This window comes from Mustela nivalis (assembly GCF_964662115.1).
Source record: "Mustela nivalis genome assembly, chromosome: 9".
NCBI classification, from domain to species: domain Eukaryota; kingdom Metazoa; phylum Chordata; class Mammalia; order Carnivora; family Mustelidae; genus Mustela; species Mustela nivalis.
Genome location: NC_139028.1, coordinates 74,751,728 through 74,778,811, shown reverse-complemented (window position 1 = coordinate 74,778,811; position 27,084 = coordinate 74,751,728). Strand labels below are relative to the sequence as shown.

At 37.0% G+C, this 27,084-nt stretch overlaps 1 protein-coding gene across 3 annotated transcripts in view; it reads left to right on the top strand.

The window, feature by feature from the left end:
• The first annotated feature begins 3,377 nt into the window (after positions 1-3,377).
• BTBD10 (BTB domain containing 10) overlaps positions 3,378-27,084 on the top strand; it is a 73,941-nt gene continuing 50,234 nt past the window's right edge. The window contains exons 1-2 of one of the 3 annotated variants that reach the window (XM_082683201.1): positions 4,165-4,369; positions 22,486-22,643. In XM_082683201.1, coding sequence (XP_082539327.1) covers positions 22,543-22,643 — 101 coding nt within the window. In that variant the 5' untranslated portion in view covers positions 4,165-4,369; positions 22,486-22,542. Of the gene's footprint in view, positions 4,370-22,485; positions 22,644-27,084 lie in introns of all 3 variants that reach the window. The other 2 variants (XM_082683202.1, XM_082683199.1) reach the window with 2 other exon arrangements.

Genomic DNA, 27,084 nt, shown 5'->3' with positions numbered 1-27,084 from the left:
TGTCCACATTTGTCATTGTCTGATTTTTTATTATAGCCATTCTAGTGGGTTTGTGGTGTATCTTAAATCACTCTGGTTTTAACTTACATTTACTTATTGTCTAATGACACAGAGCACCCTTTCCTGTGTGTGTTAGCCATCTGTGTATCTTCATAGAAATGTCTGTGCAAGTCTTTTGCTGTTTTTTAGTTGGATTCTTATTGAGTTGTAAGAATTCTTTATATACTGTGGATATAAGTCCTTTCTATGATTTCAAACATTACCTTTCAATCTGTGGTTTGTCTTTTCATTCTTTTAAAGCTATATTTTGAAGCTCAAGAAATTTTACTGATTATATTTATGAATCGAAATTTCATAATTTGTGAATTTTTAAAATTTATTTATTTATTTAAAATCTTTTTTTAAAAGATTTTATTTATTTGTCATAGAGAGAGAAGCGAGAGCAAGCACAGGCAGACAGAGTGGCAGACAGAGGCAGAGGGAGAAGCAGGCTCCCTGCCAAGCAAGGAGCCCGATGTGGGACTTGATCCCAGGACGCTGGGATCATGACCTGAGCCGAAGGCAGCCGCTTAACCAACTGAGCCACCCAGGCGTCCCAAATTTGTCAATTTTTTTTAATGACTGTCTTTTGGTATCATGTCTAGGATTTTTTTAAAAGTATTTATGTATTTATTTAGAGAGCAAATGAAAACACTCGTATTCACATTCTAAGACTTTTGCATTTCTATGTAAATGTTTGGATCACCATGTCTGTCTCTACAAAAAAAAAAAATAACAGTATTTGTCAAAAGTTGTGAAAATTCTGAGGTTTTACCCTATTGCAAACTAACAAGTTACAGAAAGTTTGCAGACTCCTATTTTAACCTAATATCCAGGCTCTTATGTCACAATTCCTTTTTACTTTTCTTACATTACTTCCTACAATGGCACTTCCAGTCACCTGGCCTTGCATATAAATAATGGAGCATACAGTGAATACATCTAGCTGGTACTAAATACACTTTTTTCCTCCCCTCTTCCTAAAATTGTAAATCTGATTATCTTCATATATGAACTTAAAATATGGAAAATGTAAAGGGAGTAAGTGGTTTGTAATATTGTAAGTACTTATAATACAGTATATCTTTTTGCTCGTGAATATTATGTACTATAACTATTGTTTCTGTAGTCTAATTAAAACATTTTCTTGGTGTTAAAAAACAAACAAACAAAAACCAAAAAACAAACTTCCTATTCATTCTCTTGCTTAGCCATTTATATGCCTTTGTTGGTCTCTTCATAAGAATGTCTTTTCTTGGGGCACCTGGCTGGCTCAGTTGGTAGAGTCTGGGACTCCATCTTTGGATTATGAATTTGAGCCCTGCGTTAGGCAATGAATTTACTTAAAAAAAAAAAATGTCCTTTCCTACTATTTCTTCATGCATGGATCCTATCTGTTCTTCAAGGCTCCAGATCAAACACCCATCCTCCCCCTTTCCTGCACCCTCTTCATCTCTTCAGTTAAAAGTAATCTTTCCTATCTCTGACTTCCCACAGCATTATCATCTCTATTTCCTTATGACCTGTTTTGCTTTCCCTTTGTTACTACGCATCTCATTAAAGTCAGTAGAATCTGCATATTAATAATGCCTGTGCCTAGGGATAGCGTTCTATTGGTGTTAATGTGATTTTTCTGTTCCTGCCATTAGGTGACAGTGGTCAAACCTTAGAGTAAAAAGAAATCCCAGGCTTTAAAGTTAAATAGGATTTTGGGTCTGTGGCTTATCATTAGTTGAACAAGTATTCAACGAGAAGTCCATTTTCTTCTCTGCTGTGAAACAATCTTGTCTTAGCATGCTACGTGGTGCAATAATACAACCAAAGGAATTTATTTGTTCATTGCTTCTGTATAAAACTTCTCGTAAAGGGTACCTGGGTGGTTCAGTCAGTTAAGCGGCTGCCTTTGGCTCAGGTCATGATCTCAGGATCCTGGGATCAAGCCTTGCATCCCGCACCCAGCTCCACAAGGAGTCGGCTTCTCCTTCTCCCTTTGCCACACCTCCCCCAATCCCCCACCCCTGATCAGGCTCCCTCTCTCTCTCCTTTCAAATAAATAAAATCTTTTAAAAAATTCTCTTTATTTGTAATCTTTCTGGTGTGTATTGTGATTGATATTGTAGAAGATTTTCATTAGGGGTATGAACCTTGCCTCATTCAGTCAGCTAACACAAATGATTGTGCAGTTTGTGATGATCTTAATTAATGGCATTACCTATTAGACATATAGATGTTACCAATGCTCCCCAAAGTAATATTTTGATAGGTTAACTTTTTTTTAAGCAAATGATAGTGATAGCTTCCTTAGATTTTTATACTTCCTTGCTTCTTCCCTCCTTCCCTCCATTCCTTCAGTCCTTCCTTCCTTCCTTCGAATAACAGAATGAAATAGCTATAGGCCTCTCAAAGCAAGGTAAATGTTTGGATTCCAGTATGGAGCAAAGTTTCCATATTCATCTAAAATACTTGCTGACATGATTCTTCCAATGTTTCCTGGAGATTTTCTGGAACTTGGACTAGAACTTGTGAATTATGCTAAGCAGAACACCTGATTGGTCCACAGCAAGGTTACAGCTACTTTTTGTTTTCCTAATTACTTGTGGGGAGGATAGAGTGAGTCAAATTAAACTACTGTATATATAAATATATATAATAAATATGAAAATAACGTGTCTAAAGGGAGATTGGCGGGAGCTCTATAGAATACCAGTCTTTCTGTAGGAAATTATAGCTTCTATTTTAATATAGGGAAAGGATTCCTGTTTGACAGACCTCTCTAAACCTAACTTGGACTATCGAATCACTTCCTTTGATTTTCAGCTTACAGAAGAAAATTTTGACAATAAATCAAGACTGGTGAAGCTTTTGTTTTGTTGCCCGAGGACTTTTCTAACCTTTCTCCCTGGGAGTCATTGTATAACAAAAATTCTGTTAGATCCCTCTTCTTAGAAATCCTCAGATTATTGGGAATTTCCGAGGTAGCAGGATGTTGGCAATAGTAGTTTGGCATACTGTAATAATAACCTGTTTCCCTCGCGTCTCTGATACGTGACTGTACTTGGACGAGGATAGTCACTATCCTGTATCGTGCAGCAAAACTCATCTCCTTAGCATAAACCTGGGTTTGGAAAAACACTTCACAGGGTGGGAGACTGAGAACTTTTTCTCTTCCGAAATAAACAACGACTACAAGCTCTTCGACCCAGTGCTTTCCGCAAGATCTGTTTTCATACCAAATTACTCAAACCCATCCTCTTCCTCTTTTGCGTCCTCTGCTGGCAACGCCCCTCCTACTCTTCTCAAAACTGGGCAACTCTTACTCATCCTTCTGCCCGGTGGAGTCTTTCCTCCACACGGCAGGCAGAGCTCGCTCTCAGCTCCCGCAGCTCACGGCGAGCGACCCGGTTTTTATCCCCGCAGAGTGGGTTCGCACCTTCCGGCTCCTCTCGCCCACGCGGTGTGACCTCGGGGAGCGCAGACCGCCTCTCCTACTCCCCGCCTCTCCCCCCCGCCCCGCCCCAAGCCCTACGGACCGTCCGGCGTTTGACACACCGTAGGCTCAGTGAAGTTGTTGGGACTGAAACTCCGTGAACCGGCGACCCTCTGCCCCCAGAGGCAAAATGTGCGACCCGCGTCCCTCTCGACGTGGGCTGGGCGGTCCAGCTGCTGGAGTTTCAGCCGGCAGCCCGGTTCCCGCCAAGCCAGCTTTTAAAAACAAACAGCCGCGGACACCGGGCGTGCGCACGACCGCCTTTCCCGGACCCAGGTGGCGGTGTCGGAGTTTGCTCAATCGAGGGAAACGATTTCCCTGGGCACACCGGGTCCCAGAGCTTTTTCTCTAGAACTCTGGGTTGGAAACGCTGTCCGTTTTTTTCTAACGGTGACAGGAAGTCGAAGGAAAAACGTGGGACTCAAAGGTTTGGGGGTAACTCTGGTCGCAGCCACTCAGATTTGAGGATCTCCTTCCAACCCCAGACTAACGTCCGTGAGGATAGGCGCCCAGCACTCAGCGACCCCAGCCCCCAGGCACAAAGCCCAACCCAAACTGCTGCTCCCTCAACTGCCTACACCCTCGGCGCCCCGCCCACCCCCGGGCGTTGAGCTGCTATTCTCGCGAGAACACGACTAGCCTCGCCTCCTCAGACTCAGGGCTCTCGCGAGAAGAGGCTTAAGAGCCGGCCTGTAACCTGCCCGGGCGGCTCTGTTAGCCGCAGCCGCCTGAGTGGCCGCCGCCACAGACACCTCGGGAGGGATCCAGTTGAGGAGGAAGCGGGGGTGTCCCTAACCCCCGCCTTTGCCTGGGCCCTCCGTGGACACACAAGAGGGACTGCAGGTTCGAGGGTGACTGGGCTCAGCTGGGGAACTCGGTGGGGGCGGCGCCGGAGGCTGGGCTTGGCTGGGCAAAGGAGGAAGGGGGCGGAGGGCGAATCTGGGCTTGAGCGCCCGGCTGCTGTGGCGGTGGTCTGGGCGTCCTAGACCCTGCTAGGAGACTGGGGTGGGGGGCGAGGGGGTTCTGGGCTCCGGCAGCTGGTAACCGGTTCGGAGTGGCAAGGATGGGACTTGGGTTTTCGGGGTGCTGTTTTTGGGTTGGGAGTCCCGAGGCCTTTCTCCGGGGATGAAGGCGATACCCTCCTCATCCCTCCTTCCCAGGGCTGAGCTGCCCCGTGCCCCGCCCCTTTTCCTGTCACCGCTGGGCTAACGTAGCGACAGCCTCAGGAGGGCGCATCACAATAGGGGATAGAGTAGCAGGTATTCTCCCCTTTGGGTGAAGAGGAGTGAGACTCCTGTAAGGTGCTGCGTGGTTTTATGCTTTAACAGTATCGCGTATGGTAAAGCTTTGTTTTCCCAAACACTGCACAGAAAAGCTGCCCATTTTTTTCTTCTTCAGAGGCAAGTCCCCTAACACGCTTTTTTAGGGTGGTGCAGGAAGAGGACGGGGTGCAGGGAGAGGAGACATCATTTGGTAATTTGCTCGTGTGGGGTTAAGGAGACCATCCCTGTGTCTCCTAGGTCTCGTACAGTAGTTGTCAGTATTATAGAGTCCGTGATGAAAAGTTCACACTTGCCAAAGCTAGAGCCTCACTTGTCTCTTTAGGCACTTAGTATATAAAAATCATTTTTAAAATTTCTTAATCTTCAAGCGTTTTCATGCTTTTTATTTAAATCCCAGTGAAGCAGCCCAGTGTATTTATTTTGGGGGGCAATTAGGCATCCCCCTTCTCCCCCCGCACAAATATGATCAAGAATTTTTAGAGAGGGGGTTAAGGGTAAATTTTGAATGAAATAGACTGTAGAGATTGGAATAAGAGGTCTAATGAGTAATGCAACCTTAAGGGCCAAAAAAAGTTTCTGTGCTGGAGAAACCGTCCAGGACTGAAGTCCAAGCCTTGAAAATGAGGACTGTAGTTGTCACGAATGTAAAGTGGAAAGCCGTAGAAAATACTTGGGAAAGAATTTGATGTTGATGAAGACTTCAAAAGTGCATGAGAATTATTTCCAAAGGTGTAAATGTGTTTTATAAATATCCCAAAATTTCTCAGATTTTATGACCTATCTGCTATTGTTATGTATAAAGAGAAAGTTAAGGGGAGGATCTGAAGCATGGAGCTCCATGGTAAGGAATCATGGAGTTAGTTAACAAAGTGCTCCATCAGGAAGGTTTTTATTGTCTCTGTGTTTTTGAGTTCTTTCACCTTTTTTTTTTCCCCTCCCAGAAAAGCTTTCAGATGGGTTTTTTACCTTTATGTCACCCGTTACCCATCTGAATTTTTATCTTATCTTTCTTCTAAGCCTTGTGAAAAATTTTTATTAACTATTAAGTTGCAAACCGGCAAGATCTGCTTTGTGGTTTTTTATGTTTAGGTGACTTGGTGAAATGTGAGAGTGAGCTGGGAAATGTGCACCTTCCATAGGAGTATGTTAAGAATAGCAAACTCACATGCCTGCAGGTACTAGACAGATGAGAATGAGTGAACTGAAAGTAGGGAGCTTATGCCTCATCTTAGAGGGACATTCAGTTAAGAGGTCCACCTGATTAGTGCCATACGTGAATGTGGGCCCAATTTTCAGCCTTTTTAATAGAACACAGGAAATCTAGATTTTTACATGCAGTCTCTTGATTGTTAAAAATATTGACAACTGCTTAAAACAATTAAAAATAACCTAATGTGGCCTAACCAAACCCAAGCTTGTCAGTAGTTGTATCCTGCTTTCCAGTTTTGGACCTCTGTTTTAGGTCAGAATGAATAAATTTTACAACTGGGAGAAAAAAGAAGATTTAAAACAAATATATCAGTTTGGAATTTCCGACGTAGGAGGATTTGAGGAAAAATGTCAAATTCAAAACAGAAATCGGAGGAGGAGACAAACCATGAGAGACTGTGGACTCCAAGAAACAGAGGGTTTTGGTGGGGAGGAGAGTAGGGTATTGCAAGCCTGGGTGGGTATTATGGGTTGCACGTATTGCATGGAGCACTGGGGTGTGGTGCATAAACAATGAATTTTGAAACACTGAAAAAAAATAAAACACAAAATCAAAAAAAAATTTAATAGCCGAATTTAATAACCTTGAAGTCAGTATAGCAAATGGGATTGGTACTTTTTTGTTTTAACCATGGAAACAACCAAAGAAATTTCTCAGTATTTATGGCTTAATAACTAAAGGTTCTGAACAAAGCTAATTTACAGGTATCTTGTAAGGAAATTGATTCAGTGAGAGGCCTCTTACTGTACTTGTAATTAACACATGAAATTAAATTCAGGAGACCCTCTATAACTGATCTGTAGTTTTGAATGTTTATTGGTTGCTCTGCCATGGCACATTGTCTTCCTGGTCATTGACTCTTACTGGAAGCAATATTAATTTCTTGGGTTCTGTTCCTGGCAGATGGGGTGAGGGGAGGATGTATAGGGATAGAAAGAAATGGGTTGGGGGAGTATAATGTGAAGCAGGCACTCATGATCCTCCTCTTTACGTTGTACGTTAAAAACTTGATATAACTAGTTGTGCATTACACATAGTAGTTTAGTGATATTTGTAAAATTGAACCCAGTGGTTAGTTTTTCTTTTAAGAATAGTTACTTTGACTAAACACAGTGCATTACACATAGTAGAGCTTAGTGATAATTTGTAGAGTTGAACCCCGTGGATTAAGGCACATTTACCCATTAGTGGGAAATACTTTAATCACATAATCTGATTCATATTTAGTTGGACTGAGGGGAATGGAAGTTTAGAGGTCAGACCCAGAAAGAAGTGGACCTTAGGCATATTGAAGGCAAGGTGGGGAGTCTTTGGAGGGGACGAGGGTGAGAGGAGTCTAGGTGAGGGAGAGAGTTTTGAAAAGGAAGATAAAATGGTGAAGTACCCTTTCATCTACTGTGCAGTTTTACAAAGCTCTGCCTTTTGCAGCTAAATTTACTGTAACTCATACAAGGACTACAGAGAATATTGGTTTTTCATGAGGACCTCTTCGGTAGTTTGCAAACTTGGTTTTCTTCCTTTTAACCTGGTCTTCTCAGGTTCAGCTAGTCTATTAATCTCTTCATCCAGTCTCTCCACCTCTCTAGAATAAGAAGTGAAACAGGAGATATGTATTATGTTTGTGAGGTGTTGCTTTTTGAAAGTTTTAAAAACATTTTTGAAGAATCTGTTGTGTACTTGTGGTGATTGTTTGTTGAAGGGGGCAACATTCTCCCCTACCACCCCGCTTCTACCATGACTTGTAAGTAACTCTTTGAAGTAGCTCCCCCCGCCCTGCCTTTTTTTTTTTTTTTTTTTAACCCCCTGAAATGCCTTCCCAAGAAAGCATTAGGTGAAACGAGGAGAAGGGATTCAGTGTTTTTGCTCAGTGCCTTCTGGTTCTGTTTTTGGAACTCCCAGTTCTTAGGATATACATTCTCTTTATATCTGTATGGTAGACTTACCTGAGCAGGCTGGGCCCTATTAGGAAAAAGGAAATGGTATATCTACAGATCTAAGTAAGTTTAATTTACTTTTGAAATAATAGGAAGCTTCCTTGGCCACTGGTTTTAGCTGTATTTTTATCTTTATCTGTCTGACTCCTCAATTTTGTTTCTTTGTTGGTTATGAACCCACAGTGAGGGAGGAAGAGGTAGTTTATAGGTGTTCACTAATGGAGGAAGAACTATTTAAGAATTTTTTTTTCTCCTTTTGGATAGAATGTTTGTTAGGGTTCAAGCTAATGTTGCATTTTTCCCATGGCTTTCTCTGGTTTACTTTGACATACTTGAAACATTTCCTTGCTAAGCAGGTAGTAGTCTAGAGCACAGAGATAGAAGGCAATCAGAATTCCGAGAACCTGGGAGAGAATTAGAGGTTAGTAAATGTCAAATAGGTGATGGCAATACAGTGAGCTGAGTACTTGAAACAGTATGAACTTGATCATAGAAGAAGAAAGATTTTATGTGAAATACATGACCTTATGTCACAGTAGAGTGCTAAAAATCACTAAGATGCTGAAAGATATCTTTGCTAATGAAAGCATCTTTCTTTGCCCTTAATTCCTAGTTTATATTTTTCTGTTTGAAAATGTAAAAATGTCTGGCACTTGGTACTTATTTTTGTCTTTATAATTGAAATGAATTATCTATTAATATTTTTGGTTGCAAATTGAGATTAACATTTAGTATTTGGCTCGGAATGAGAGTCTCATAGTGAATCACTGAAGTACTTGATTAGAAAGTATGAATAATACTTTTCTGAGGTCATTTTAAATTGTAAACACACTTATCAGCTTGTAATACTTTATTTGGGATCATTTAGATCTGGATTTAAAGCCAAATGTTAGTAAGCTCTATGAGGTTACTTCACCTCTATGAGCCTTTGTTTCCTTACATAAAAAATGGAGAGAGAATGAAAAATGAATTTGAGAATAAAATAAAATAAAACATGTAAAAATGCTATGTAAATAGTAAAGTGAGTATCACTTCTTAGCACTTTGTTCTGTGTTTATGCTCAGAAAATAGCCTATGATCTTGAAACACATCCATCAGGTAAATTTATATCCAGCTATCTCTTTTGCAGGGAAACAAGTTCAAATGGTTATTTACAGCCTTGCCATATGACTTCCACTAGGAATTAAAATGTTTTTTTCTTTATTCTCGTCAACATTGAACAATAGAAAGCTCTTTTTCGTGCTTTTCATGTTGGCATCCATTGACTGATAGCTGGTATTCTATGTAATTTGAATGCTAGGTAGAATAGCAGCAAAAAGGGAAAGAGAATACATTGGAGAGATGGTTTTCCATTTAAAAAATCATCTATTGGGATGCTGTTATTTGCTTCTAAATATAAAACTCTTTTTATTAATTTGGATTGTCTCCCTTTTATTTCTTTGACTGGTATTGCTATAGCAGGTGAGAAAATTATCCTATGTTTAGTGTTTATAGACTATGTTAAATATCTCCTTACAAGTAAGCTTTAAAGTTCAGATACCTTCAGAATATGAATCTGAGATCTCAGGTGCAAAATTGTGCAACAAAGTATTTTTATAATTTTCTTGAATGGTCTTGCATATAAATGCTGTGTTATTTCAAAGGTAATTATTTCATTCAGGACAGTGTGCTTTATGCGATGCAAGATTAAATTTGATTTTTCTCACATCTAGAGAGCAAACAATACAATCTGCTCTGTCCTTTTGGTTCCTCATTTGTTAGAGTTTTCTTAAAGAAGTTCTGTAAAGATGGTAGCTATGGGGCACTATTGTTTTCTTCTTACTGAGTATTCCACAATGCCTGAGTTTCTCTTTTGAGAAAGAATGTTGAGTTATTAGAAAGTAGTGGAATTATAAAACCATAATACTGAAAGTACTTTAAATCATTAATACTCTAATTTTTGGAAGGGCAGATTAAACCCTCTTACCTGATTTTTATAGAAGTTACTAGCTGGTAGTGGGGAAGCTGAGACTAGTATTCAGACCTGCAAGTCTCCTGATTCTGGGTGGTTTATTTCAGTTATGTACTTCTGGGAATGTATGGAGAACTTATTTTTTCTGAAGGACCAAGTAGAACTTTCATTTATATATATTATAATTTATATATATTTAGAATAATCCCTTTTTCGTTTCCATTTTTTGTCTGTTTACATAGTGTATATCTAATACTGGTATGACAGTATATATACATTATATATATATATATATATATATATATATATATATACAGCTGTTAAGTTAGTTGAACTCAAAACATTAAGGGAGAAAGTGTCATATTTTAGAAGAAAAGTGGTGTGACATCTTTCATCATTACTTTCATTTATCATTCATCAGTGAGTGATACTGTTTGACAGCAGTCTTAAACACTTGTTGGTTTTGAAATTGTAAGAGTATTTTGAAAATTATTTCTAAAAGTATATTTTTGGACTAATTTCTTTTTTACTATTAAAGTATAATACATTGCATGCAATTTGGGACATTTAGCAAAGAGCAAGGAAGAAAATGGCACTATAATCCCATGGCACAGTGATAATTGCTTCAACCCCCTCCCTCCCTTGCCCCTGCAGTTGGGATCATTCCGTATGTAGTGACTTCAAATTTTTCTTTTGAGAAATTAAAATAAAATTTGAATGATATAACAGATACATAGACTTAAAAACTAACATTTCTTTCCTCCTCTTTCCTCTCCCCTTCTATCATCATAAATGCTTTGATGAATGTATTTGTTAGGATAAAGTTAAAAGTAGGGATTCTTGTGCCAAAGTGCATAATAGCCTGAAAGTTTTATAATATATGTTCCCACAAACTTGAATAGTCATTTTATCTGTACTTCAGCTATCACTGCTTGTTATTAAAACCAACCAACACATCTTTGACCATTTGATAGGTTAAACATCTCAGATTTAACTTGGGTTTCTTGTATTACTACCGAGGTTGACTATTTCTGCTGTTCCCCATTTTTGACTCACTATTTTGTTTTTGTAAATTGCTAGTTTATGAACTTTGCCCATAGTGTTGTGGCATTTTAATATGGATATATAAATATCCTTATGTATTTAAGATTTTAATTCTTTGTTTTGTATTATGAAACTTTTTATGATTTTTTGGGTATATTTGTTTGGTATAATAAAATACGGTATATTTTATTTGAATTTTTATGTAGTCTAACTTAATGTTTCTTGAAACCTGTGTATAGTCCTAATTCTGATCTCTAATGAAGTTTTCACCAGTCTTTGCTGAGAATGTTAGCATAAGTTGGCTGGCAGCACATTCCTGTTTGTCAGACTAGCAGTCTTTATCTTGATAGTGTTTTTCTTTGATTTGAGGCTTAGAAATTCCTTCCTTATTCTGAGAGTCAGATAATCATTCACTTATTTTCTCCTTGTTGTTGTTGTTGTTGTTGTTGTTGTTTTTTAATGATTTTATGTTGTACGGTGAAATTTTTAGAATTTGGGTGAGACTCATGAAGAAGGAAAGGATCTTATCAAATAGTTTTAAGCAGTTTTTTTTTTTAGAATCTATCTATCTAACCTTGAATCTGTCTGTATATCTATCTTTCTTGTAGGGATTTGAAGTGCTACCACTAACACACTTATTTTCTGGGTATAGCATTTTGATGGGTTGCATATTAAATTTGAGAGACTGTATAGTATGGTGGAAAAAACACTGATTTTGACTACAGAGATGTGTATCTGTGTCTTGATTTATTTATTTGCTGTGACATTAGGCAAATAACATAATCCCTTTAAGCCTAAACCCATTTCTCAATTTTTTATAAAAGACACCTCTGTGTCTTATAGGATTGATATGTGGATTAGCATATATCAGTCATAATATATATGAAATATATATGAAAATCCAACTTATTATCCAAGGTTCCCTGAATTAGGTGCATTTAGAACACCCTGTGCCTTAGTCCTACTTGAAAAATCTCATTACATATTTGGCTGGAGTTTTCTTAATGCTGAAACATATTTAATCTACCATTGGTCTGCTAAACTTCCCCAGGAGGATGGCTTCATTTTTTTCTTTCAAGATTCTATTTTAATATGTCTTGGTCATTACTATTCTAGGTGGAGGTAGTTAATAAGAGGTGAATGAATTTGAGTGACATGGCAATCCTTTTTATTGCTACTAAATCTGCAATTATATTTATAAGGACATCTACTGTTTATTTAAAAAAAAACAAACATTAAATGGTACACTTTAGGACATGGTAGTAGTAGACTTTTTAGTTATTTATTTAGAATATATAAATATATGGTTTAAATATCAAAACTATATAAAAAGAATACCCAGAAGTCTTGCTTATATTTGTATTCCTTTCACCCCATTCCCATTCTGCCCCTGTAGGTAACCATTTCTATTAGAGTCTTGGTTATTCTTCTAATTCTTATTGCAAAAATAAATATATGTATATTTGTATTTATGTGTGTGTGTGTATTTATATTTAATTTATTCACAAAAGTTAACAAACCATGTACTACTTGTTTTTCACTCGTTTTTCCCCCCACCTAACATATCTTGTATATTAATCCACAATTGTACTTGAGGATCTCCTTTAATTAATTAATTAATTAATTAAAGAGATAGCATGCACCAGTGAGGTGGGAGAATCTTAGATGGACTCCATGCCCAGCTTGGAGCCTGAGATGGAGCTTGCTTTCATGACTCTGAGACCATGACCTGACCTGAAATGAAGAGCCAGTTGTTTAATGGACTGAGAGCCACCTAGGCACCCCTCCCTTAATTTTTATATATGCATAGTATTTCATTGTGTAGATTTACCACATTTTATTTGTTTAGTCTTTGCTGATGTACATTCAGATGTTTTGAGTCTTTTGCCATTAGAAATAAGGCCACAGTGAATATATTTTGAATATTTGATTAGTATTTGTAGAGTTATATCTTCAGGAGATTCTTAGAAGTGGGGCTGGTAAACATTTGTATAATTTAGAGATCGCATAATTACTCTCCATGGGGAATTGTTTTTCATTAGCAGTTATGAGAATGCAGAGAATATCCATCTCTTCAGTCTGACCAACAGAATATATGGTCAAAATTTGAAGTGTTATCTTGCATTTCTCTTATGAGTTGAGTTGAACATACTTTTATAGGTTTAAGGCTGCTTATTTGCCTTTATTTTTTTGAGAATTTCCCATGTCTACTGTGCATCCTTCTCTATTTTGGAGAGGGGAGTTATCTGTTTTTTTTTTTCCCCCCTCTCTTTTTAAAGAGTTCTTTATATAGTAAAAAGTCTTTAAGTTGTGTTTATTATTCCTGCTGTTTTTTGCAATATTGTATGTTTCAATTTTTACATTTAGATAGCTGATTTTTTTGGAGTGTATCCAAGTATTTGTGAGGTATGGATTGAGTTTTATGTTTTCACAGATGTTTATTTATCCATTTGTCCCAATACCACTTATTAGTGTCTGTCCTTTCCTCAGATGATTCGAGAAGCTACTTCTTTATCGTATATCAAATTTTCTTATGTTTTAGGGATCTATTTCTAGACCTTCTCTTCTCTTCTTTTGGTTTGTTTGTCTATTCATATACCAGTACAACCGACTTTTAGTTTTTGAAATAAGCCTTTATGATCTTTGAATATAAGAAAATAAAATTTATTTTAATAAAGTTGAACACTACCTATAATATTAGACACAAAGATAACTAGTTTATGTATATGTATGTGCAAGTATTTTGTCTCAAGGCAAGTTTTAGAGTCCTTAAAATGAAACATTTAGAGGAAAATAACTTTTTTGAGGGGGATGGTGGTGCCAGGCACTGATATTCTGCCTCTAACTTGCTGGCATATATGGTAGTTAACTAGCCACATACTGCTCTTTAAATTTAGATTAATTAAAATGGAAAATTAAAAATTTCCTCAGTTGTAGTACGTCCTAAGTGCTTAGTAGCCACATATGGCTAATGGTTACTTTTTTTTTTTTTTTTAAAGATTTTATTTATTTATTTGACAGATCACAAGTAGGCAGAGAGGCAGGCAGAGAGAGAGAAGGAAGCAGGCTCCCTGCTGAGCAGAGAGCCCAATGCGGGGCTTGATCCCAGGATCCAGAGATCATGACCTGAGCTGAAGGCAGGGGCTCCAACCCACTGAGCCACCCAGGTGCCCCTAATGGTTACTTTTTGGACAGGGCAAAAATAAAACATTTTCATTATAACACAAAGTTCTGTGGATAGCAGTGTAGTCTAGAACTTGAATCATATTTACGGCCTTTTCTAGCCCATTGAATTGATGGCAGAGAAGCAAAAAATCTCAAAGGACTAGAGGGTTCTGGAAATAACAGGGCAAAATGTAAAGTTATATGAAGAAGATACGTAACTTATTTTAAAAGACTCCTAGAGTGGGGAAAAATATTGTTTAAAATTCTGTTTAAGGGGTCATGGAGGAAAAATGAAAACATTTAAGAGTCTTTGTTTAAAGGATGCTGGTTCTTAGGAGTTGAATGTAATCTCCTTTGATTTAGACACTTCATCAGCTTATTGGAGATTTGTCTATATTAAATTTTATGTCAAGGTGATTTATTTCAGTTTAAGATGCTTCTAGTTTTGAAGGCAAAATTTGGTCATAGAAAAAAAGGAAAAGGGGGCGTATGTACAGGAAACAAAACTTAAGATGTTTTTGGAATATAAAAAAACCATGTCTTTTAAATTCTTATTTAATTAGAAAATGGGTAAGATATGGAAAGATTATCAATATTTATTCATCTGTTTAAGGTGGGATGAAACAAACAAACGAAACATTTCTTGAAGTATTAATGCCTTCAAGAAGTCAGCAAAATTTAAATAGCAATTGCATAAGGTTAGTTACCTCAGAGATTTTGTCTCTGGGTCACCTCTGGGAGATGAAGGGCTGAATGTGAATTGACTTTGGAAGTCTTAGATTTTGGTGGGATTAGATAAGGAAGCCCTGTAGATAGACAACGTTCCCTACTTTTAAGGGGAATTTCATGCAGTTTTATTAAATCTGTGAGTATCTTCAGCAGGTGCTAAGTATTTAATGAATAGATTTTGAATGAAAACATAAATCATTTAAATTTGATATCATGGAACTAGTTACACAAAATTTAGTCAGATATAGCACATACTGTTTGCATAATGATCATATGGGGGGATCTATAATAATAATAATTTTTTTTTTTAAGATTTCTTTTAAAATTTACATCCAGTAAAATTCTCTGGTGTATAGGTCTTAGGATTTTTTTTTTTTTTTTTTTAAACTCACAGCCTTGAGATCAAGACCTGAGTTGGTATCAAGAGTCAGATGATTAACTGACTAAGGCAGGGGCCCCCAGGTCTTACAAATTTTGACAAAGGCATACAGTGGCTTAACCACCACCACCACCACCGTAATCCAGATACAGAACAGTACCATCAAACTGCCCTCCTCCCCCATCTCCAAATTAAACTGTGCTCTCCTTGACTGTGTTCTGTTTTATATTCCTTTCTTTCTGAAAATGTTATAGAAATGGAATCATCTGTATGCAAACTTTGAGTCTGGCTTCTTTAACTTACCATAACACTTTTGAAATTACACTTTGTTGAGTGTATCAGTAGTAAGTCCAGTTACTTAAATGTTGTATTATTACGTGTGTACAGATACATTCATTTTTTTCCCCGTCTTTCTCTGTATTCTATGGATTGGATAATTCCTACTCATCTATTTTCAAGCCCCCCCTCCCTTTTTTTTCTCACCTTGTCTGCTATTGTGCCCATCTAATTGAAATTTTCATTTTAGTTATTGCTCTTTTCAGCTGGAACTGAATTTTTCATTTTTTGATAGTTTTCACTTGTCTATTGAGATTCCCTGTCTGCAACTCGTTAAAACCACCTTCTTATTTTAGTTCTTTGAATATATTCCCTTAATTGTTTCCATATAAGGTTTGGAGTCATCATTTGCTAAATTCTAAGTCTGGACCTACTTGGAGTCACTTTCTATTGATTGCCTTTTTACTTCATTATTTCTTTGCATCTCATAATTTTTGGCTAAAATCAGAGCATTGTAATGTTGTCATGAGCATTATTTTTTTTATGTTCTAGTGTTACATTAACTTGCCTGGATTCAATCTGCAAACATTCTTTCCCAAGTAGTATATTCTAACAAATACCTGTGCTTGGTTCTTCTTCCAGCTACTTGTTTTTCAGTTTGGTCTCTTGTGGAGTGAGTGGAGGAAAGTTCTTTCCCACCTGTGTGATTTGGTGGTTAGCCAAAAATTTGGGCTGAGATTATATTCAGATTTTGGAGCTCACCCTTAATTTCTAGCTCCTCTGCCTGCCCCCGACACCCTAAGCCAGTAAGGGCTTCAGCTTTCTGCAGCTTGGGCTGTGTCTGGTTGGGGCATGCACTCAGTTTAAAAAGCATCCAACTCCTAGATCTTATGCCCTGCAGTTTTCAAGGGTAAATTCCTCTATAGTCTACTGCAGAGGCTACTTGGGCTCTCCCTTTGGTACATGATTAATTTAGCTAAGCACACCTTATGCTCAGATTTTTGGGTCAGTACCTTTGTGGTTCTTTCATTCCCAATAAGTCTGACTTGAATTTCCAGCTGCACTTCCAGCTTTGGTGTTTTCTCTACTACTTTGAGCTGTATGGCTGTCTGGTTTCCTTCACCATATTTATAGGGGTTGGGAAGGGCACTCAGCATAAAAACTTCCCTTTGAACTTACAGTTCTGTTCCCTTTCAGGATACGCTTTTTTCCCCCACTACTTTGTGCTTTGGGACATTTGCCAATGCTTTTAAACTCCAGTTTTAAAAATATTTTATCCAGATAATAAATCATTGTTGTCTACAAGGGGCTCACGTGATCACTTCACTTGACTGCCTTTGTGGGAAGTTTCTTTTCACCCCTCTGGTTTACTTTTCTTTTCTTTTTTTTTTTAATTTTTTTTTTAATGATTTTATTTATTTATTTGAGAGAGAGAGAGAGCATGAGAGGAGAGAGATCGGAGGGAGAAGCAGACTCCCTGCTGGGAATCTGATGTGGGACTCGATCCCAGGACTCCAGGATCATGACCTGAGCCGAAGGCAGTCGCTTAACCAACTGAGCCACCCAGGCGCCCTACTTTTCTTTTAAAAGTTATTTCTCCCTCTTCTATTTCTTTCACAATTATATGTAGCAGTATTCACTCTCTCCAGCCTCTCCACTTCTTGATGTAGATGAAATATCTTCTGTATATTTGCCTTTTTGTGCAGCTGAAGGCAGTCCTAGGCTCATAGCCCTGGCATCACTATGTGATTTTGTTCTTTTCATTGTTTTCCCTTTTACCTGTCAGGTCTTTCTCTCCAGTAACCACCATACTTGAATTACTTTGTTTGCAAAGTTTGAGAGTGAAAAACAATTTTATGTTAATAAGGAAGTTTTTATATAATAACACTATTTAGAGTGAGATCTCAACAGGATGGACAAAGCCAAATTTGGCTGAAGTTTAAGAAAAAACAAAATCTGCGGGCGATAGGAGCAAATATGTGAATTTCTGTGTACCTAGCTTGGTACATTGGAAAGAACATGAGCTTTTTGTTAGACTGGGATTCTAATCTTAGCTCAAAAATCTCCTCATCTGTGAAACAGGATTATAATATTAGGTTGCTGCAAGCTTTAAATAGGAGAAAATTAAACTTCTTAGCTCATTGATACATAGTAAAGACAATAAATAGTTTCTATATACTATCTTTTAAAAAAATCCTTCTGTGGTTCATTGCCATTAATTAATACTACCTGGAAATAATATCCCAAAGGCCACTTATTTATTTATTGTAGTCCTGAAGATTCTATTCCTCCATCCACCCTTTTTTAGATGGCAATATCCAAGAGAAGAAGAGTAATCAATTGCCTTTTTCCTAGCTGATTTTTGGCAGTCTCCTGAGTGCATGTCCCTAGCCAGTACACCCAGTTGTTTCAGCCTCTGTACAGATTATTTCTAAATTATTTAGAATTGTGATTATTTCTGTCATGCCTAAAAATAGCAATGAACTGTGACATGTTTTCTAAGAACTTTGTTTCCAGTGGTCCAGTAATTATTTTTTTGATTACAAGATCAATACAATAGTAAACTTTAGTTTGCCTTATATGAAGTAGACATTGGGGAGGCAAGAGTCCTATTTTATCTTATTTTTTTAAAAGATAGATTCATTTATTTATTTATTAGAGAGAGAGCGCAAGCGCGCGCGTGTGCGGGTACACACACAAGTGGGGTAAGGGGCAGAGGAAGGAGAAGCAGACTTCCCACTGAGCAGGGAGCCTGACACGGGACTTGAACCCAGGACCCCGGGATCGTGACCTGAGCCCCAAGGTAGATGCCTAACCAGTTGAGCCACCCAGGCACCCTAAGAGTCATATTTTAAAGGAACTTTTTATAATAAGGAACTTATTTATAAAGGAACTTTTTATAATAAGGAGTTTAGGTCAGGAAACAGAAGGATTAAATGTTTTTAGAATGAGGCCAACCGGGAGCCTAATTGATAGATGTTAAGGTTTTAATGAAGTCAGCAGCCTTAGAATGAAAAAGGAGAGGGGTGCCTGGGTGGCTCAGTCAGTAAAGTGTCTGTGGGATCCTGGGATCGAGCCCCACATCCCGCTCCCTGTTGGGCTGGGAGCCTGCTTCTCCGGCTCCCCCTGCTTGTGCTCTCTGTCAAATGGGTAAATAATATCTTAAAAGAAAAAAAAAGGGGGGAGAGAAGGACCCAAAAGAATGTTTTGAAGTAGACTTGATGTTGGGAAATAAGAAGTCAAGAATGACTTTAGGGTTCTTGACTTAGTGAATAGAGATGACACTAGCTGATGTGGGAGGCCAAGAAAGATCCTGGTGTTGTTGAATTTGGGGTGCTTATTGAAGAATTCAGGTAGCAATAATGAAGACAGAGTGTAGGTAGTATATAAAACAGTTGATGTTGTCAAGGGTTTGGTCTCATGGTTTTGTCTGGTGTCTCCCTGGGCCCAGCAAATGATGATGGAATCCTAAAGAACACCCAAACTTTAATGGACATGAAGAATTGGGGTAAGAGTGTAGCAACTATGCAGGTAGGAGAGAGACACGGAGTAAGTGGTATATGGAATCTTTAGCTGAGGCTTTTTTGGCTTGCTAGGGTGAGTTTTGGAGCACAGGAACAACGTACAACTTGCTCTAGCATCTTTTTTTTTTTTTTTTAAGATTTTATTCATTTATTTGACAGACAGAATTCACAAGTAGGCAGAGAGGCAAGCGGGGTTGGGGTGAGATGCAGGCTCCCTGCTGAGCAGAGAACCTGATGTGGGGCTCAATCCCAGCACCCTGGGATCATGACCTGAGCCAAAGGCAGAGGCTTTAACCCACTGAGCCACCCAGGCGCCCCTACTTTAGCATCTTAAAATAATTTGTATTGTATTCAGTGTTCCATAAGTTCTTGAATGAATGAAATAAAATATGTCACCAGGTGCCTGGGTGGCTTAATTGGCTAAGCATCTCTCTTCAGCTCAGGTCATGATCCCAGAGTCCTGGAATTGAGTCCTGCGTCCAGCTTCCTGGTTAGCAGAGAATCTGCTTTTCCCTCTCCCTCTATGCCTCCCCTGCTTGTGCTCTCTCTCTCTCTCAAATAAATAAAATATTAAAAAAAAAAATATGTCACCAACTGTGATGCAGAGATTGGTTAAGATAGATTATTAGACATTTCAGTAGCAGCTCTTTCTGTCCACAGGTCCTGTCCCTGTGCTTTAGTAAAACCACCAAAAAAAAAAGGTACTAGACAATTCAAAATAGTATATAATGTGTGTCATTTGCCTTTTATCTATTTGTAATTTTATCTGTAGCTTATCGATAAAATTTGAAAACACAGGAGCACATCTAGGCAAACAGGCATATTTTTTCCAGGTATCTCAACTTGAATTTCACTTGTTTTTAGCATGTTTGTAGCCATGACTGTTGGGAGTAAGGATTGGGGAGAAATCTTTCACATGGTGATACCCAAGTTTTAATGACAAATGAAATGTAATTATGATTTTCCAGTGGACCTTTTTGGTAGTTTTCATCAGAAATTCTTCACTTTTTTGTGTCTAGCTGTAAAATACATGCTTATTAATAGGATTGATTAGTAACATATTGTTATTTCCTTTCTGCTAGTTACATGCTACCCTCTGGAAAATGTGGATCTTAATTTACCTTATGCGTTCTTTGTGGTTGTATATTTTAGTCACTTCCTCTTATGGTTTAGGGTCATTCTTCTCTCAGTGGACATCTTTGGGTGTCCATAGGGGGTATGTCTTATAGTTAAGGGTTAGGAGGAGATAAAATGCTCTTGTAAAGAAATGTTAATTCCTGAAATAGCTTACTGGAAGACCTCTATAAATAAGGCAAAAAATGTTCTAAATCTCATTCTACACCTAAGCTAAGCCTTTCTACATTTTTCTTTTTCCTTTTTATCAATTTTTCTTAATTTTTTTTTAACCTTTTGTGTCCCACTTGCTCTGTGACTACTTTTTTCTGATTTTTTTTCCTTGTCTCTGATTTGTTCATTCTCACCCTTCTCTTCTGCTTCATCTCTTCAGTATGCATAACTAGATATAATCTCAAATTGAAGTTTTAAGGAGTTTTTATATTTAATTTTATTTATGAAAGAGAGAACACAAGGTGGGGAAGGGCAGAGGGAGAGGAAAAAGCAGACTAGCCACTAAGCAGGGAGCTTGATGTGAGACTCCATCTCAGAACTGAAATTAAGACCTGAGCCAAAGGCAGATGCTTAACCAACTGAGCCACCCAGGTGCCCCCACTTGGATGTCTAAAGAGTTTCTTTTTTAGTAAAAACATTTTAATTTTTATAATTAAAAACTGAAGAGAGATTGAGGCTTTTTGTTTTCAAAATAATTTTATAGTTTTTATGTTCATCTGCTATCTGATTTTTTAATCACAGTGATCCTTAAAGAAACATGTTTCCTTTTCCAGGAGCATACAGCAAATAAACTGTGTGGGGTTTGCTGAGCAATTTGAATTAGTCATTGTACAATTCTTCCCCTTCTCCTTTTCTGTTATTTTTTAAAAAAGTTTATTTAAGTAATCTCTACACCCACTGTGGGGCTTGAACTCCTGGCCCCAAGATCAAGAGTCTCATGCTCTTCCAATTGAGCCAGCCAGGCACTCCCTTTTCTATTATTTTTGATAGATCACTGATTTACTTAAATATTTACATGTTTATTATATTAAAGTGTTCACTTATTATAAGATTTTCAATTGCTTTTGGAAAGAAATTACTAACTAGCTATGAAGAAAAAAATTATAAAATAGCAAAAGTTTCTATAAAGTGGAAATATTTCTTTTTTTATTTTTTATGGAAATACTTCTTTTTTTCTGAGCTCTGAGATGTACTCACAATTTTAGTAAGTTTACCTTTGGCATTTTTTGTGAGATTGTATGGGAATTTTTTTATGAAACTCAGTTCTGGATTCCTTTTTACTTTTATGCATAATTCCTCCTCCCTTCCCTCTGTCAAATCCATCTTGGAGAAGTGTATAGAAAGCATACAGGAGTGGGTGTCAGGAAACCTGGGCTCTAGTCCAAATTATAGAACTTTGTTCTAATTGTTTGACCTCATTTGGTTTTTCTTTTGGTGTTTCCGGTCTCTAAACGTCAAATTTGATCTACTGTTTACAAACAAAATATTCCAGCCTGAGAATATTTCAAGATCAAGACATCATTCTATATTCTAAATTTTCATTGTTCTTTATCATCCTGCCATTTACCAACATTGTGACCTTTGGCGAAGTTACTACATGACTGAGACTGTTTTTTGTTTGTGGGCATGATAAAGTGGTTGTGAAGATTAAATTGGATAGTGAAATATACTTCAAAATACTTAGTTCAGGTATTCTGTAAAGCTGTTAACTTTCTTATTATTTTATGACTATAATAGAACTGTCGCAAGTCTCACATATGAAAGGCATGAAGTATATGAATCATCAATACCATATTTTTGTGGTAATTACATGTAAAGAAACATGTAAGGATGTAAAGAAACATGATGTTAAATTCTTTTTGAGTTTCTATTCAGGGTCTTTTAACTTGATTAAAGAAATCAATTTGTTATTTGGTTTTACTAGATGTTTTGTTAAGCATCTTAAAAGTTTTAGTAATTAAATGTATTCTAGGTGAAATTTTGTCTGAAAGAATCATTCTGTGGAATTGTTTTGCCTTTTTTGGTTCGATATTAATGTTTGGAACCATGAGATACACAGATGGCAGTTAGGGATATTTACTAAATATAAATAGCACTCTATTAAACTGTTGGGGGTAGGGGGTAGTGGATTCAATAGAGGAATCAAATGAAAAATACCTAAAAAGCCTTCTGATGTTGATTTTAATCTCATTGGTGGCATTTTGTATGTCTAGTATTTTATAATCCTGCTCATCACTTTAAAAATATGTCACAGTAATATCAGAAAGTATGTACAATTATTGACTTTTTATTCTGCGTGGAATAGATTTAAAGGTCAACACTACTCTTTTATGTAGGTTATGGGTGCTACATATGTGCTTTCAGAGCAGTAGTGTGAGGAAGCTTGAAGTGGGATGGCAGGACGGCCTCATCCTTATGACAGTAACTCCAGTGATCCAGAGAATTGGGATCGGAAATTGCATAGTAGACCTCGTAAACTTTATAAACATTCAAGGTAGGTAGAAAATATGCATTTCACATATCAAAGCTCTGATAAAATCGACTTCTATAAAGAATCAAACTGCATTTGGTTGTGGCAAGTCCTGTCAGAGGATGGGGGCTGGTTTACAGAAAATAATGTTTGCATTTCTCCTTAAAAAACTTTCACAGAAACATTTCTTTTTAATTTTCTTATATTTGTATTTATTTGAATTTTTGTTTCTCTTTCTAAATAATGTTATAATCTCCTTAGTCGACCCCATGAATAAATGCTGTAATTAATTTGACTATGAGCTCTGGCAAGACAGGTTATTTCTTTGTATTTAAAACTCTCTAATCGGAATTTATTTTGTGTTATAAATACACTGTGTATAGAGTATACATAATAATTTATAGGCTGTGTCATATTATGTTGTCATCCCGATTCTAATGGGAAAATCAGTCTTTCTGCAATGACTCTTCTGGTTCATTTGAAGTTTGATGCATTAAATGAAATTCATCTCAAAAATTTCTGCCCATTTGTATATTATATGTAAAGCTTTCGTTTTGTACTGTGTGACTCTAATGAGGAATACCTCATTTAGAATACTTTATGATTTGCTATTTTAAGGTATTAATTGGCAGCTCATAAGCCTCACACATTACAGGTATGTAAGCATGTTTTCATAGAGTTTTGTGCTTTGTAAATATTTACTTACAGAATAATATTAAACATTCGACTTTCTTGAATGTAAAATTATCATAATCACTGATAACTGTTACCAGTTTTCTTAAAAAAATTAAAAACATTCTGTGATACTGAAATCCTTCTTGTAAGTTTGAAGAAGTAACTCAGGTACTCTTTGACTATATACTGTAACTAGAAGGTATGAGTAACTAGTACTCTTTAAGTCTCCTGACAAGATGTCTATCTTTATTGTAGACTTTTAATGTGGAGAGGTCTAGAGTGGAAAAGTTAAGTTGACTCACTAATTTATAAGTGCACACCAGTGATAATGAGTGTTTTTTGGTTTATTTGTTCATTTTTGGGGGCATGGGTATATATGTGTGTGTGCTTCAACTGGTGCTCTTGTACTTCTTCTCTATCCTGCTTATTATATGGATAATTATTTTGTCTCTGAGATTAAAGAGATACTCGTTTTTTCTCATTAAGTGTGGGATATTTTTATCTGCTATGTTGTATACATTTTTCCAGGTGAATTCTGTTATCCTTCCTAGTTCTTAATATTTTTCTGCTAATGTATAGTACTGCATTATATTTGAAGAGAAGAAAGGTGAAAATAAGCTGTTGTTTGCTTTATAAAAGGTAAATGCACAGTGAGGAAAACTACTAGTACTTTTTCATTCCTGTTGTTTCATTTCAAAAACAGCAAACATCATAGCTTTTCTTGATACCTATAACATCAGTAACTTTTTGGTGCTCTTCTCAGGTAGAATGCAGCAATATTGGTTATTTAAATGAAAAATATTAAAGAGAAATAGAAAATAAATACCAATACATTATTTGTTTTTAATGGAAAGATGGAAAGACCATGAAATCTTTTGAACTGATTATTCTTTTAAGATTTTATTTATTTGGGACGCCTGGGTGGCTCAGTTGGTTAAGCAGCTGCCTTCGGCTCAGGTCATGATCCCAGTATCCTGGGATCGAGTCCCACGTCGGGCTCCTTGCTTGGCGGGGAACCTGTTTCTTCCTCTGCCTCTGCTGCCACTCTGCCTGCATGTGCTCACACCCTCTCTCTCTATCTCTCTCTCTGGCAAATAAATAAATAAAATCTTAAAAAAAAAGATTTTATTTATTTGACACAGAGAGAGAAAGAGAGAGAGAGAGAGCGCACTCAAATGAGGAGTGGGAGGAGGAGGGAGAGGGAGAAGCAGGCTCCATGCTGAGCAGAGACCTACTCCCACACCCCCCTCACTCCCATGGGTATGGATCCCAGAATCCTGGGATCATGACCTGAGCTGAAAGCAGACGTTCAACTGAGCCACCCAGTGCTCCCTTTGAGCTTATTTTAACCTCATTCATGGAAATTCTGCCCAAGGGAAAACAGCTTATTTTTAGAGACCTCTAGTTCATAAGAATACTTTTGAGGATACTTTAAAAATATAAGCAATTTGACTTTTTAAAAATGGCATTCTTTGAGTTGATACTAAAATAATTGGGAAGTTTTAAAAACTAACAACCAGCAAGTATGGTTGAGATACTGCACTCAGTTCAGTAGAGATTCAGAAGTTTGTCAGGGTTACATCATGGAATGCTTAAAATCCATATATGGAACAATTAGAGGACAATAGAGCACCAAACTGTGTTAGTGAGTTGTAGTAATATTAGAAGGAAGTTCAAAGAAGCAGTCAGTATCAACTGAGTGATAATGAGACTTGAAATAATCCTTGAATGATTAAGTAGATTGATGGACATTCCTACCAGGGACTTTCTGGAGATAACCTTGATTAGATTTGAATGTGGAACTCTATGAATAGTATTAGTTTCCCCAGTTGACAAATGGGAAACAAACAAACAAATAAAACGAGGTTAATAAACTTGCCCCAAACCATCCAGTTTCTCAATTGCAAACCTAAAATTTATATAATCTCTTTTTCAAAAATTTTATTTATTTATTTGAGAGAGAGTGAGTGAGAGCATGAGAGGGGAGAAGGTAAGAGGGAGAAGCAGACTCCCCATGGAGCTGGGAGCCCAGTGTGGGACTTGATCCCAGGTCTCCAGGATCATGACTTGAGCTGAAGGCAGTCGTTTAACCAACTGAGCCACCAGGCACCCTGGCAAACCTAAAATTTATAAACAAGTTTCTCATTCTTTTTATTTTTAACATTTTCAGTAACTTATTATGGTACATTTTAAATACATATAGAGAAAACAGGTATAATAAACCCCTCTGTACTCCTATCTTAGCTTTAAGTTGTTTTCAACTCATGGCTAGTTGTGTTTCATCTGGGCTTCTATGCACTCATCCTTTTTTGTTTGTTTGTTTGTTTGTTTGTTTTAATCTTGTATATTTTTAGGGATATTTGAGCAAAAGAAAGCTAGACAAAACACTGGCTTAAGTTAGAGATTTATTTTTCTTGTATGTAGACAGGCAGATAGGCAATGCCTGATGTGGATTTGTATGCAGATAGGCAATGCCTGATGTGGATTTAGTGGCTTAAGTTTGTTGGGATCAAAAATTCCTGATTTTCTTCTTTTTTCATGGTCACAAGATAGTTTACTGTAGCTTCAGACATCATGTCTACCTTCCAGATGAGAATGAGGTAGAAGGGAGAAGGGGACAGTGGGAAAGGGGTTTCATTTTTAGTAGGGAATTAAATTTCTCAGAAATTTCCAGCAGGCATCTGCTTATAAATCATTGGCTAGAATTATGTCATATGGTCCTCTTTGGGTCTTAGAAGCTAAGAAATGTAGATGGACACATTGCCACCTCAAGCAGTGTTGGGGACTTAAATTTATAAAAATCAAATGTCTCAGTCTGTTTAGGCTTCTATAACAGAGTACCATAGATTGAGTGGTTTATAAACAAATTTATTTCTCATGGTTCTGGAGGCTCGAGAGTCCAAGCTCAAGATGCTGGCATATTTCATACCTGGTAAGGGCTTGCTGTGTCTTTACATGGTAAAAGGGGCTATGAATCTCTCTGGGGTCTTTTTTATCAAGTACTAATCCAGTTTATTGAGGGCTTTGCCCTCAAGACCTAATTACCTCCTCACTGCTAAATACCATCACATTGGGGGAATACATTCCAGTCTATGAATTTTGGAAGGACACAGACAGTCTTCAGCAGTAAAGAAATAAGCGTATTGGTTCAATTTTTGTGCATAATTTTAAAAAGTCTTGTATAAATTTATATTTTCTATTCACATTTTGGAATTGCCTGCATTTTCAGATTTTTAAAATTTTTTTTCCTCTACTTTTCCTTACTAGCAATGATAAAAATAAATTTCTTGAATTCTATAAATGATAAGACTTACTATATATGTGTGCTTACCATTGAGGATTTGCCTTATGGTTTCATTTCAATCTAATAAACTTCAAGGTACTTTTTTGAATTTTATTTTAAATGTAGATTTGCTTTGTATAGCACTGTGATATAAAAGACAAGGAAGTTAATCTCAACATGGATGGACTTCAGGATGCTTATGTTTCCTATGGCTTAAATGAGTGCATACAAATAAATTAGTTAAAAAATTACTGAACTTTGTTTCTTTCTAAGTAGTTGTATGGTTAATACTTGTATAGAGGAGTGGAGTGTGTAGCTTGCTGAGAGGTTAAATATCATTTCAGTTGAAGTGTGTTTGGCTTGAATTGCAACAACTTTGAATTACAAATTATAAGTTTTTTGCTACTTAAAAAGGGAAAAAGAAAGCACCTTTTCTGTACAACTAACATTAAAATGGCTAAGTTGACAGTATGCTTAAAAGCTCCTGAATGTTTGAATTGGGTTGAA